We start from the raw sequence: 14,719 nt of genomic DNA on the forward strand, positions 1-14,719 counted from the left end.
ACACACTAACATGCCACGAAATACGAGTTTGGAAAGCTCTGGTCTAGATCTACCTCAATTGTTTTAAAAGTAGCAGCAAGAACTAGGTGAGGCCTCGTTTTGAATTCTATCATCCTTTCTACTGCGTTCTGTTTGGCACTTGAAGGAGGGGTTTAAAGGCACCAAAAGCATTTTGAAATTCTTTCTGTTACTGGGGAGTAACACAAACTCAGCTGGTACCTTTGCCGGAGACAGACACCTGAGGGAGTATGCAACAGATGGTTAGAGTGAGGGAGGTCTAGCAATGTTGGATCATTTGTATGAAAGAGGGTTGTCCATCCCTCTTTCTTGTCCATTCGTGGAAACAAAGTTATATGATATACTTTCGAGTTTCTGTATTATCTTCTAGAGCTAGGAATAAAGTATGGTGTGCTGCGGAAAAAATTACGTATTAGCTCTAGTCAGGTGATATTTTATTGTTGTATATTATGCTTTACAAGTTTGACTGAAGCTCATTAAAAGCACTATAAAATTATACCCCGACACGTAAGAAATTAATTGCATGACATAAAGTATAGATAACAAAGGGTGATGGGAGACAGACAGGGGAAAAGCCAAGGCAGAATCTACAAAAATGGGTAGTCTAATACTGATTAAAACTAGGAAATAATTTGCTTGTAGGTGGGAGGGTAAGTGTGGGGTTGGTGGGGCAATAAGTCAGCAATTCATCACTTTTGAGAACAGTTTGGTGTAGATCAACAGTGCACCACCAATACATAGGTTTGTTGCATATAGACACAGCTAATGCAGAAAAACAAGTTGATATTACGTGTAACAGAATTAAACTAGCCTACAATAAAGCAGTACACCAATTTGTACTGCATCCTTGGCACTTAGTGACGGGATTATATTTGGTTTAGCAGAAGTGATATGATATGCAGGTCATGATTTGTTGTGGGGTTCTATGTTTTTTGTTTTTGTTTTGGTCTTTTTCTTAAAAAAACAACAACCCTACATTATCCCTTTGAATCTTTCACATTTTACAGTACAGCTACTGATTGTCAACATTACTCTTGTAATAATAAGATACTGTTACAAAAAATATTACAGCAATTGTTTGGAAAGAAGATAATAAGAAGCAATCAATGGCTATTAATCTAATGCATTTAGTGATTTCCAAAGCAAAGTTCAATGCTTAAAGGGCATTATAGCCCAAGCTTCATAGCTATTATTGAAACATAGTATCAAACAGTATTTCCTTTTTAAAAGCAGCACTAGATCCTAAATTTGAAGGTCTACAAACTGCCTGGCCATCTTTTCTAGAAGGACAAGTTTATACAATTTGTGTAAGCAAAATTTTTACCATGACTCAGATTTAAGATGAAAAGAACAACACAGCTTTCAAGTGATTAAAATGAGTAGCCACCTCCCGCTATCCATACAACCTTACCCTCAAAAACATTCCTTCTTGTTATATAAACGTATATATATATAAACTTAACTGAAACTCTTTTCTCATCAAAAATTTAAACACCACCCTGGAGGGAGTTGGTTTATTATTTTTTTCTTTTTTGAAGAGTCTACACTGTCATTTACATTATACATATGTATGCAATAGACATTTTAATAATATGGAATAACACTTTAAAATTAACTGTTTGTAAAATATTTTACAAAGACATCATTAAATGGTGCTTATTACATATTAACAGCATGTAAGGATATTCACTTGTTTGAACATGTACACACCCCACCCTCCTCCATTTAAACTACTACGAAACACCAAACATTGGTGTATGCGATTCTAAAAATCCTCAGATAAAAATCCAATACAATGTTTTCCATTTTTAAAAACAAAGCTTAAAATATCCTTTTTTTGTTACAAGGATCATCTCTCTCTAATTTTGAACTAAAATAAATTTTCATTTTTTTCATCTCTTGAACAAAGACATTTAAAGTGAATTCACATACACATAGAAAGATAGCCTTTTCTTTTTAGAGTGCAATCATCAGGGATATTTAACATGAACAGACCCTCTCCCCACTGGAACAGTTGAAAAACAGCAGCCAATCAAAATTTGACCCTCAGTGTAGAAATTTTATTTTACAAAAGTAAACTTTAGTACTATTTGCTACTGAGACACTGCTTTCCACTGGCTTTTAAAATTAACCTATCTCAATAACCACTTTAAATGGAAGTATTTGCATAGAGCAGCCTTGTACTTTTTTTTTTTTTAAGAGACCATTCGACAAGTGTTGTAACACAAGATAAGGCACATGTTTTCAGTATTTGAAATTCAGAGCTAATCCCGAGGAGACAATTTTCTCCTAAAATGTTTCTGTTTTTACCCTGTTCTACCTGAAGAATGCAGAAACGCAACAAAACACAAAATCAAAAATCCCAGTCTTTTAACAAAGTAAAAACTCAGCACATACAGAATAATATCAAATTCTAAAGAAAAACAATATACATTTAATAGAGAAGGAATACACTGCTTATAGGTCTCTAGGTTTTTAAAAACAAACCTAAGTAATCACTGAATAGTCACAAAGTAAATATGATTTGTTCTTACAGTGAATCTCCTTTTTCCTAACTTTTTCCTTTTTCCTCCTTTCAGAAATAAGGTAGCAAAGTTGTGAGGCACTTAAGGCTAACTGTAAAGGAGGAATGCAATGGATTTGGTTGTACAAAACCTAAAACTGTGTATCAAACCCTTGTATTAAACCTTCTACTAAAGTGCTAGAAGCTGACATGTAAAGTAAAAGGATAAGCTGAAAAACTACTAAATAAAGTTAACTGCGGGAAAGACATAAAAAATTGAGTGCTTCACTTGCTCCTCTATTTAGAACATGGCTTTTTAAAAGGCCTAAAATAATCTAAGATTAACTATCTTATACCATTCCAAATAAGATTGTCAAAAGTGCCCATTTTATCTGCTAAACATAAAACCATTTGCCTTATCTTATGTTCTACAATGTGATGCAGTAATATTGCAATAGTGCATATTTTCACTCTCACTGAAAATTACATGTGCACACTTTTAGGCCACGATTACAGCTCCAACTTCCACCTATAAATATTAGGTTTGGGATGACAAATCCTATATGCATGCGTTTTAAGTGCAACCACACATGATTTTCAATCTCTGTTCAATAATCCAGTCCTGATCTCTTTCTCTATATGACTTTGTTCTTGAACTACATAAAACCACTGGATGCCAAATCAGAGAAAGATCTGGGTTCTGCTGGATGATGAAGAGGCTGAAGATGTGTTCCAGGCTGGGTGTTGACAACATCTAATTGCGGTGGATATGCATCATTCATATTTCCTCCATTAAAACTATTCTGGAACTAGAAAAAAAAAGGCAAGGTCTTATTAAAGATAAATTGCTTTCTTCTTAACACTACTAATTTATATCAAGGTACAGAATAAATGATCCTGCATGCAGTATCCTAATTTCAATGCTTAAGCAGAAACTATTTGATCCCAGCTAAGCTAGTTGCAAAGGGACACGGGTGGCGCTGTGGTCTAAACCACTGAGCCTCTTGGGATTGCCGATAGGAAGGTCGGCAGTTCAAATCCCCGCGATGGGGTGAGCTCCTGTTGTTCGGTCCCAGATCCTGCCAACCTAGCAGTTGGAAAGCACGTCAAAGTGCAAGTAGATAAACAGGTACCGCTCCGGTGGGAAGGTAAATGGCGTTTCCGTGTGCTGCTCTGGTTTCGCCAGAAGTGGCTTAGTCATGCTGGCCACATGACCCAGAAAAACTGTCTGCAGACAAACGTCAGCTCCCTTGGCCTGTAAAGCAAAATGAGCGCAGCAACCCCAGAGTCGTTCGTCACTGGACTTAACTGTCAGGGGTCCTTTACCTTTTAAGCTAGTTGCACTCAGGTCCTTTGGGAGCCAATGTGAAAAGTTATTTCAATGAAAACTAAATGCAACTTATACCAACACCTGTAAATCCTGGAAAATATGCAACACAGAATCTCAACAGGACACATTTAACAGGAGTAGTGGAAAGGACAACTGTTTTCTTTCCCAGCTTCCCGAAATGATTCTTGCCTATGCGGTACAGCAGGAAAGATTGGTTTCTGCTGAATGGAAAGAGAAAAGCTTTCATTTCCCCCATTTCTTCTTCTGAAGTCTCTCCATATAATACAGGGAGATGTGGGTGGGTGTAAAAAACAACTTATGGTTTTCATCTTCCTAGCATAGTATCTACCTAATATCTGCTCAAGTAGGCTTGTTTCTTCCCCGTCACCCCACCTCAAGATGATACCCTCAACAGTCCATAGGTGCTGACAGCATTGACCATGTGTAGGCAAGCTAAGGCCCGGGGGCCGGATCCGTCCCAATCTCCTTCTAAATCCAGCCTGCGGACAGTCCAGGAATCAGCGTGCTTTTACCTGAGTAGAATGTGTCCTTTTATTTAAAATGCATCTCTGGGTTATTTGTGGAGCATAGGAATTCGTTCATCCCCCCCCCCCCAAATATAGTCCAGCCCACCCACAAGGTCTGAGGAGCTCCCTGCTGAAAAAGTTTGCTGACCCCTGGCATAGACCCTGGGCAAGCTCTTTGGAGGTTTTATAATTTGCTTTTTAAAAGTACAAACTAAAATAATTCTGCATGCCTTGGCAGTCTACCAAGTATGTGGAACATACCACCTTATTTTAGGGAATTCCATTTCAATGCCAAATTATTAGAAGTTATTATGGTGATGAATTTGCTCTTGAAAATTTCATAAAATTTATGAGTTCTAAATCTTTTGATACATTTTTAGCTAAACAGCCTCAGAGTATTTTGCATTTGGTGGCAGCAGATATTCACTGCTATTTAGTGCACTCTGGATTTTGCTCTAATTTCACTCGCCCACCTACCCATAAAAACATTATTTCACAGGCAGCAAAGATCACATTTCAGTCTTTGAATCCAAGATCTAAATTTCACATTTTGTTTCAAATGTTTTAGTTTCAAGCTCTAACACAGGCAACATCAACAAAAGGAGAAGTAAAACATCTAGCCTGGTTTCCAAATATGCAATACCTTCTGATTGAAGAAGTGTTCTATCAAATAGATTATACACAAATATAAAATACAAATAACTTCATTTCTAACACTATAACTTAGATATGCAGTGCAATCCTATATATGTCTATTCAGAAATTATCCCCAATGAGTTCAATGGGACTTATTCCCAGATAAATGTGTACACGACTGCAGCCTAAAACATATACCACTATGAACTGCTGCAACCTCCTGAAACCTATTTAGACTTTTGGATACTGAGCCATTTGACAGCTCTGAAATCTTTTTGTCCATTGTAGAGAAAAATTACAACAAAATCCAGGACCTGGAAAATAAAGCATATTTTGCATCACTTGATCTGACCCCTAGTGAATCTTGGTGCCTTAACAGGTCAAAAACTTAATTTATATTTCTGTCAGTTATAATATTTTGGAACCTGATTTCTGGCTACCCCTAACTTTAAATCTTTCTAGTTTATATAATGGAAGTTCCACTAGCTCTTGTCTGAATCATTCCTTTCACTGAACTCTTCCTCTTAAGAGTATTTTCAAGTTCATTTCAGGCCAAAAGGAGATGCTCCAAAAAGCCTGAAGAGAATTCTTCTTAAAATGAGCATAAAGTGCATCAAAAAATATACACATCAGCACCCTCAGAAATGCTATAAATCATAAAGACAACCCCGCGCTATTAAATGCAACGTTCTATAATGCAATTTTTGTTGAGACATGAATAATCACATGATCCAAATAATTACACCGAGAGGATGTATAATAATAAATACAAGCATTAACAAAAAGTCTCTTTGTGGGATGAACGGTGGATGCGTATGCAAAGGCTAGTGATGTTCTCTTAAAGAGTGGACTTGGATGGCCCCAGAGGAGGTTTTCTAAAAGATCAATAGCACCAACTAAGGCCAACGAAAGTGCAGCCAAGGGCGGTGCAAGCATACACTCCAAACTGCCAGAGCATGTTCTACCCCAAGTCATTGACCTTTATAGCAAGACATATAAATCCTACAAGCACAAAGCTTTAATGAAGAGTTTCGTAGAATGCACAACTTATCATGTCATGGTTTGGCATTATATGCACGAGTAGAGGAAAACCAAGCTTTAGCCTTATGTGCTTTTTTCCTCCTCTTGCATGCTGGGGTTGTTTTCTTTTTCAGCAATACAGTGTTTCATAAAATTAACTGGTAACATATTGAACTGATACAAGTCAAATCTAAAAGCAATGTTATCAACAATTTTTTTCCAGGTGACTGCTCTTAGAAAAGCACATATTCTGATGCATACAAGCATACAAGCAGTCTAAAACTAATGTTTTCCCCTTTAAAATCAAAATTTTATTTGAAACCCTGCTCCAGAGGGTTAAGAGACATTCAGAGGCAGATTAGGGAGGTTCAGGGAACTCTGGGGGCGGGGAGGAGAGTAAAGTGAAAGTCCGGTCAGGAAAGAGAAAGTCCACTTACACTATACTGAATTTCACCAGTTATGAGGAAGTCAGCCTCTTTTATTTCCATGGATCAAAAGAGAGATGATATTAAATGTAAGCATCTACACAAATAAAGAAGCTTAAATTTGATAAGATATCATATGCCATTATTTGTAAGCATCTATTGAGACTTGGAACTGTAAAAAAATAGTTTGTTCAATTCATGTTTACTAAAATGAATAAGAGCAGCGTGACTGCTGTTTTATTTAATCAAGGCAATGTGCAAATTAGGCATAATCTAGTTTAACGGCCAGGGATGGTCCCTGTAGCCTCAATGCCGTTTTCTGCCCTTCCCTATCCTGCATGTGTACACTGGTAATTCTCCCAATGATCCAATGGTTTTTCTTGGCCCATGTAGTGAGGGATAGGGAAGGAAACTTCTGGTTGTTGCTTGTTGTTGTTATAGCTTATGGGAAATTCACATCCATGGCCTTTACACTTGCAGCCCATAATGTTTATTACATGCCAAGTTCATGTAAACAAGAATAATTCACTGTAGCTTCTGAACTGCATATGTTTTCAAGGTGATTTTTAGAGATGAATATTTTTGCAGCAAGACATGGAGAGTATGCTCAGTGAAGTGGTCTTGGGGGAACTGTCACAAGGGACTTTATACACTAAAGGATGCTACGTCTTAGAAATTGATCTAGATCCCAAGGCTGCAGTTGAAGAAGAAATAAACTGTTAAAAAAAATTCTAACAGGATGAATGTGAGTCCTTCTAGAAAACCTCTAGTTTGGAATTTGGATATATGCTCCAAGCTAAGCAAAGAGAATGGCAAACCAAACAAAGGGCTTATGTGAAAGTTTCTTTACATTTGTTGTCTCGCATGTACTATACGGCACATTAAAGTCTATTTTGGTTTTGAACATTATACTTCTATAACACTTGTTGGGGACAATCGCCAACTAATGAAAACTACTGTGGACTTTGTTATAGGGTCCCAGACTCAGAATTCAAATTTACTGGAGTAAAAAAAAAAAGTTTCAATGCAAACTATAGTAAACCTTCAAGCTGGGTGAGTCAGAGAGCTACTGAATGAGTCAAATATCATAGCTTGAAGGCAGACCCAGCTGCATTTTAAACAATGATGGAAAAATGTCAACTATTACAGCTATGGAAGGATTACAGTTCTGGCCACGCAACACTGTATTAAAAGTTGAAAACATAGCTTTAAGCAGTGGTCAGCTTCTAATATCTTGTAGTGTTTTGTCCCCCCCCCCCTGCATCTACAGCAGTACTTCTCCAGCGGAGGGTCTGGGGCCATCAGTGGGCCCAAGTCCACTACCAGATGGGCATCAAGTACTTGGGCATACTGTAGCCTATTGGACTGACCAATGCAAGTGCAGCAGCATCTTGCATGCATGGCGCATAGGAACATGTGGTAGTGATTCTGAGAGCAAGGTTGTAGCATGCAAAGTTGGAGGGGAGGAAAGAAAGAAAGAAAGAAAGAAAGAAAGAAAGAAAGAAAGAAAGAAAGAAAGAGAAAGAAAGAGAGACGGAAAACAGATGATGGACAGACTGAGAAGCAGTGTAAGAGAAATAAGAGAGTCTGAGGGAGATGAAAAGGAGAAGTGCCTACAACATATACATATACACATACACACACACACACACACACACACACATATATATATAAAATCAACAGCATCAGGGAACAGAGAAAAAGGGAGGGGAAGAGAAGGGAATATAAAGAGAGAAGAGATCTGAAGGAAGTCAGCAGGTTGATTTTTCAGGGTAGGGATAAAGTTATTTCATGGTTTGAGGTGACAAATTCAGTGCAAAGGGAGAAGGCAAGACTCAATGACAGGAATGACTTTTGAGACACATAGAATGGGAGAGAAAATATAAAACAAAACACCTTCTCCACAAGGAGCCCCTGGATTAGCAAATTCTACCTAAAATGGGGGTGCTGAGTCACAACACCTCCAGAGCCAATGCCTATATTTAGGTTGAGAAAAACTGAATGATGGACCTCCTTGCCACAAAGGAAATTTCTGTGGCAAAGAATTTAGCAATTTTCAAAGAGAAAGTAGGTGTCAATAGAAAATGCCAGTAACTGCCAGTTGGTTCTGCCAAGTTCTACCTCTGTCTACTATCATTTTGTGTTTGATTCTGCCTTTGGCTCTGTCATTTTCTGGCTCTCGTGAATTTTCAGCCCTCTCAAGTGAAACCTGGGAGTAGAAAGTTCGAGAAATCCTTGTCTGCAGCAGCAAGTAATCGTTAAGATATATCAACGGGGTTTCGTTACCTGTGTGTTGCCTACAAATTTAACAGAACTGAGGTTAAAAAGGTTTAAAGATCAGAAAGTCCAATTTTAGTCCCAAGGCAAGATCCTCTTACAGATCAGCCCATATGAGAGTTTGTCAAGAGAAGCTGCCAGCTGGGGTTGGAAGACTCATCACCAGACCTCACCTATACCAAATAACCATCATCAGCCACATCAATTTTCTCCTCCTAATGCTGTCCTAAAGAGACATCATAAATGTGTTCTATCCCACAAACTTCTGAATGCCAGTCAAATTTCATTCACAAATAATGTGAAGCCACTAAAGATAATATTGTCCTACACTTATTTCAGTTCTAATTGTTCCTTATAACTCCGAAAATAATCTCACAGCATTTGATGCTAACCATGTGAACACACTCTATGTAGATATTGTTTAAATCTATTTCTTTCCTATTCAGAAGTGCATTAATCACTACTTTAAATATCCTAAATTACCTACAGTAATGTAGCAAAATTAAGTTTCCTGAGACTAATGAAGCAAATAATTCACCATTTGACAAGACTGATCCTTTTCTCTTCATAGTTACAGTTAAAATAATTGCTAAGCGATAATGAGGCAGCAGAAGAAAAGGATTCTATTGGAGGGTTACCAGAAAATTCATGCTACCCAGCTAAGTCCTTAGGTCTCTTTAGGATGGCCCACTGAATAAAAATCCATGCACAAATTAAGATGCAAACCAATCAGATGGTAACAGTTCATTTGTATATTTAAAATTGTTAGCTAGAGAGCAACTCTCAGAACACTGACATAGCACATTTCCAAAGCGAAACAAATGATTTCAGAAATCCCATACCTTGCTTAGCAATGCTTGCTGTCCGGATACCACAGGATTATACTGCATTTGTTCTGTGCTGTTTGGTTGAGTTTCAGATACACACTGATACATTGACACAGCACCTGCATAGCACGTCTGTGGAGTTACTATAACTTGCTGAGAGTTTATTCCACAAGGCTGACTTTCGGGAACCTGCTGCAAACAGCTGAGAAAATCCTCCAGACCAGAAGACCCTGAATAGGATGATCTGTCAAAGCTTCCTACTGGGAAGTCTATCTGCGTAAAATCTGAAAGCTGTGACACCATGCTGGTGGGCTGCTTGTAGGGAATGAACTCCTGCCTACATGCGTATGTTGCTGTGTTGACTTCAGATTTGTAAGGGAACTCCTGAGTTACTTCTTGCATGCCGGAAAAGGCATATGGCTGTGTCTGTTGCTGTGAAGGGTTAAGGGGCATGCTGCTGACAGAGTTCCAGTTTGCGAGCATCCCATTGACCTGCATGTGCTTCATCTTCTGACACAGCTGCTGCTGCTGCTCCACCCCTGGCTGCTGCTTCTGCTGCTGCTCCAGTTGCTGCTGCATTAAACAAGTAGAGTTCTGAACCATGGGCTGCTGTTGCTGCTGGCAACCCGAATACAAGAGGTCAGACTTGTTTAAAGACTCCTGAACATAGGTCAAGATTTCATCAGTTATATCTATGTCTCTAATATCATCTGCCCCAGAAAGTTCGTTTTTAAAAAACTCTTCATCCTGCTGAAAACATTTTATATCTTCAAAGTCAACACCCAGAGTTTTCATGATGTTGTACAGTTCACTGTTTTTGTTATCCTGAAAAAGTCCCACGCTGTCTTCAGGAAGCATCAAGTTGCTTTCCTGGGGGCACTCAGTCTGCTCCTGTTTCAGAATGCTGTTATTTCTCACTGGTAAAACATTATCCTGCCAATCAGAGGCCATCATGCTACCCAGTTCATCCCAGGTGTCCGCAAAAAGGTTCCTCTCAAAGGAAATTTTATTTGGAGCAGGTGGGCAGAGATACACAGATTCATCTTGCTGCAACATTGCACCCAGAAGTGAATTGGGATCAACAGATTCTTTGCGCAGTGTAGTCTTAGAAGAAGCTCCTTTCCCAATGCTGCTTTTAACCTTTGCCTGAGAAGAGTCCATTAAGCCAGGCGGCGGAAACATCACTTCATAGAGCACAGCCTCACCTGTCGCGAACATGAAGGGCAGCTTCATGTTCCGCTTCCGTAAATGCTCTGCCCCTTCTTCATCTCTGAATTGCAAAATAACAAGAATAGCAAGTTAATATAGCAGTAATTGTAAGAAAGAAAGGAAAGCCGTATTTTACTTTAGTGCTGCAACAAACTCTCCCAGTACCTGAACAGACACAGAAAGCAATTATAAGTGGGGGAAAGGCACAGCACTAAAACTGTGCACCTATATAAGAAGCAGACACTAATGGTAGGCTGGGAGACAAGAAACATAATTTACATATTGACCTAGATCCAAAGGACCACATGACAGGTTCCTTATGCCTACAGGAAGTTTGAACATGTTTTTGAAAGACACCCCTAGCTTCTGCCAATTCCACATGGCAAAATGTTTTTGAAAGCACAGGGAAGGGCAGGGAGAGATGACTGGACACTTTGCATCCTAGTCATTAAGTTCAATTTTTATATTGAAACTATTTGCTAATGGAGATTAGAGATTCTATCAATCCTGTATCTATAAACAACATTCAATAATATGATGAATATTCTGCATATTATTAATAATCAAGAAGAACAACTAAAAGGACACACAAGTATTTTAAATGATTTTGTCATTCACAGAAACATGTTACAGAATATTTACTTTTCTGTATTTAGGCGAAGATCCAAAAAGGTGAAGATAGTTCTATGCACCTCAGGGGGCATCAAACCTTTCTGATTAGTAACAGTTCCCCTTACTGTATGGGAAAAAGCTTTCTTCAAACTGAGTAGAGTTAAAAGCAGCTTCTGATATTGTAGTTATTCTTCAGAGACAATAAAAGCAAATAATTTCACACTAGGCTAATGCAAGCCTCTAGCATGTACTTGCTTTGGGTTTCAGCCTTTAATATTAACCCACCTTATCCCATTTTGAAGGTTACTAGTAACTCATACAGCAACACCACAACAATTTAAAAAGTTTAATATAATTGTTTTAAATACATATTGCCTTGTAAAAAGGGCCAAACTACCCACAGAGAAAAGAACAAAAAAACATTAAGCAAGCCCCTAAACCAAGCAAGCCATTGTTTCAGATCCCAGGTAAAGGGAGCGCTGATTAATTGTGGTTAAGGGGGAAGCAGGCATTGTCAAGATTCTCATAAGTAACCACAGAGCCAACATTTTGCCTGCACTTGCTCCATAGGGAGAAAATGCTTTTAGTGGGAGGATAGGAAGTACAGGGCTAGAATTCTCCCCACAGGACAAACTGGTTAACCACTTTGTTATATCTCTGTTTTGAATAAGATAGCCTTAGAATAGATCATCCCAACTGCAGTGTCTCTACTCGTCGGTGGCTACTTACGTAAGAGGTCTCTGTGTAGCAATAATATAATCTGGTCTCCCATTTTTGTAAACCAGGCGTGCATTTGCTTGAACCCAGGCCCATCGATTTTCTTTGGTAAGAAGTCGAAACACAGTCATACCACTCTCTCCAGTCTTTATCACTAAAAAATTGAGCAGGAAAAAAGAGAGAAGCATTTTTAATGAAGCCCAATAAAAAGTTTGGAACTCTTATTTACATAGAACTTACAAACTAAGCAAATCAAAACCACTTAAAAGGTTAAGTCCAGCTAATTTTCAGGATCAAATGCATATCCATTTAAACTGATGGGTTTTTAGTTATGACTGACTCATGTCCCATTGATTTTAGTGGTTTGCTCTAGATATGACTAAGTTTGGATCCAACCTACTGTTCTGTATTCTATTCTCAACAACACAATGACTGCATTTGCATGTCAGGCTAAAACATAGTTTGCTGAGAATGCAAAAGCATAATTAAGTCTCAGGATTGTGTGCTCCACACACAACTACTCTTGTATAGCTGGAATAGCTTTTGAAACTTTTGGTTCTGCTTCTAACAAATCACATTTCCCTTCACTGTGCAGTCCTGAAATTGTGGTAAATGCTAACCCTGGTTAGTTTAAACAATTTGGCTTCAGAAAACCGTGTTTTGAATATGACTTGAATTAAACAGACCATAGTTGGTGTTAAATTCTGGTTAACTAAATCTGTCAATAAAAGCTTCCAAAATTATCTTCCCAGCTGTATAGGAGAAGCAAAAGAAATTAGGCAAGCCCAAGTTCATTGCAAATTGTACATAACATGCTAAACCATGAGTTGGTATTATGTAAAAATATGGCCAATATTTCATGGGTAAACAGAAATAAAAGCTATGGAACCCAAGAGGTTTCAACTGCAACTTATTTAAAACTTTTCAGTATTTTTGGGGGGAAGGGGTGTCTTTAAACAGGACAAAAATGTGGAATATTTTAACTGTTTTTAGAAAACAAAGTTATTTCCCATATTTATGGAAACTGTAGTTTAAAAAATGCTTTCAGTAAGGAAAGGAGAATGGAAGCCATCTCTAATAAAGTGCTATATAGGACAAAGAAAGAGTACTCCCTTTCAGCAGAAGCTATAGAGATGGTCAAAGTTTGTGACAAAGGGATCCAAATACATCAAGGTCAGAAAACATTCTAAATTTAGACTTTGACTACTTTGAAGAGATTTTTTCCATCTGCCTGAGAAAACTGCTGAACTGGCAGCAAGAGAGGCAGAGAAGAGGAAGTGCAAAGAGCAGGATGTGACAGGAACATGGAGAATGAAGCTAAAGGAATCCACATGGGAAAATTAAACACTGCTTCTTTCAACGTAAGCTCACATGTTTAGTCGAAGGACATGTCTAGAAAAAAGCCCTTATTAGAAAAACAATAAGGTTAATTTTGGATACATTTCTGAATTTATTTTGGCACACTTTGTTCTGCTTCATCGCTCAGCACAAGAGCGCACTTACTTCGGACATGATTCTCAGCACAATAAAGCATATCAGCTGCATGGATAAACTGGTATCCTGTTCCTCTCATGCAGAGTTCTGCTTCAGTATAACCCAGCACAATTCGTCCTCTGCAAAAAGTATTTAAAACATTTAAAATATATTACTCAATCCTTTCACAGCTCAAGAGCTTGAAGAATAAAATAAAACAAAACCCAAAATAAACAAAATAAAATCAGAATTTCCCACTGAACAAGCAGAAAATAATAACTACTCGGCAATTCGCAACAGTCAAATGTTGCCAATAATAATAATAATAATAATAATAATAATAATAATAATAATAGTGTTCCGTATCTTGCTTCCTGAAAAAGTGGCTTAAATTCATTATTGACCAGTAATTCTCTGAAATATGTACATTTTGGTCATTAAATATGAAATGATCATGAATGAAGCTGTACTTATTTAGAGGGGGTAATTAGCTGAACTTCAATGGAAAGGGTATAAGGACTAAGGCTGCAGAACAATTGCCACTGGGGCTACATATTACAACTTTAACCTGTACTTCTGACTTTCAGCTACTGTATTCTGTATAATTGTCCTCAGATAACCTTGCACTTACTTTGCATCACATCCTGTAGGTGTGAAGTCTAGCTTATGCTTAGTTCTGAAGATGAAGTTTTTGGTACGTATTTCAAGAATGGATGGAGGCTGAAGAGGAGTAGCCACTGCAAACAAAGCCAATTGAGGGGATATAGAAGCGCCATCCTTTCCTTTCTTGTTCTGTCCATGGAGAAACTTTAGTCTCCCTTGAAAATTCATGGCCTTTAAAAGAAGAAAACCAGTTATAACCTCATGCCACATTTTTAGATACAATTTCATTTTTGTTAGGTATGACTGTGATAAGCTATGCCACTGTATATTTTAAACATCATCCAAAAGAGCAAGCTTACCCAATTTTACTATGGAACAACCAATCATGTGAAAGGATAGTGAATCTTAAATTAAGAGATTTGATGAACTGCCATTGAAACTTTTCACTATTGAGAGTGAATCCCCTTACTGTTATTTCAGAAGTAGCTGCTTTTATGCAATTTTTTTTTATAGTTTAAACAATTCTTTTGAAAGTATTTTCA

General features: G+C 37.8%; 1 protein-coding gene across 2 annotated transcripts in view; it reads right to left on the reverse strand.

Annotated features, from left to right (window-relative positions):
• Positions 1-435: 435 nt before the first annotated feature.
• Positions 436-14,719, reverse strand: part of AHR (aryl hydrocarbon receptor) — a 48,283-nt gene continuing 33,999 nt past the window's right edge. For both annotated transcript variants that reach the window (XM_088653973.1, XM_035128917.3), the window contains 5 exons: positions 14,206-14,408; positions 13,605-13,714; positions 12,114-12,255; positions 9,579-10,833; positions 436-3,330 (listed from right to left, as the gene is read on the reverse strand). In XM_088653973.1, coding sequence (XP_088510099.1) covers positions 3,178-3,330; positions 9,579-10,833; positions 12,114-12,255; positions 13,605-13,714; positions 14,206-14,408 — 1,863 coding nt within the window. In that variant the 3' untranslated portion in view covers positions 436-3,177. The remainder of the gene's footprint in view (positions 3,331-9,578; positions 10,834-12,113; positions 12,256-13,604; positions 13,715-14,205; positions 14,409-14,719) is intronic.

The sequence above is a fragment of the Zootoca vivipara genome, chromosome 11, assembly GCF_965207765.1.
Source record: "Zootoca vivipara chromosome 11, rZooViv2.hap1.1, whole genome shotgun sequence".
NCBI classification, from domain to species: Eukaryota; Metazoa; Chordata; class Lepidosauria; order Squamata; family Lacertidae; genus Zootoca; species Zootoca vivipara.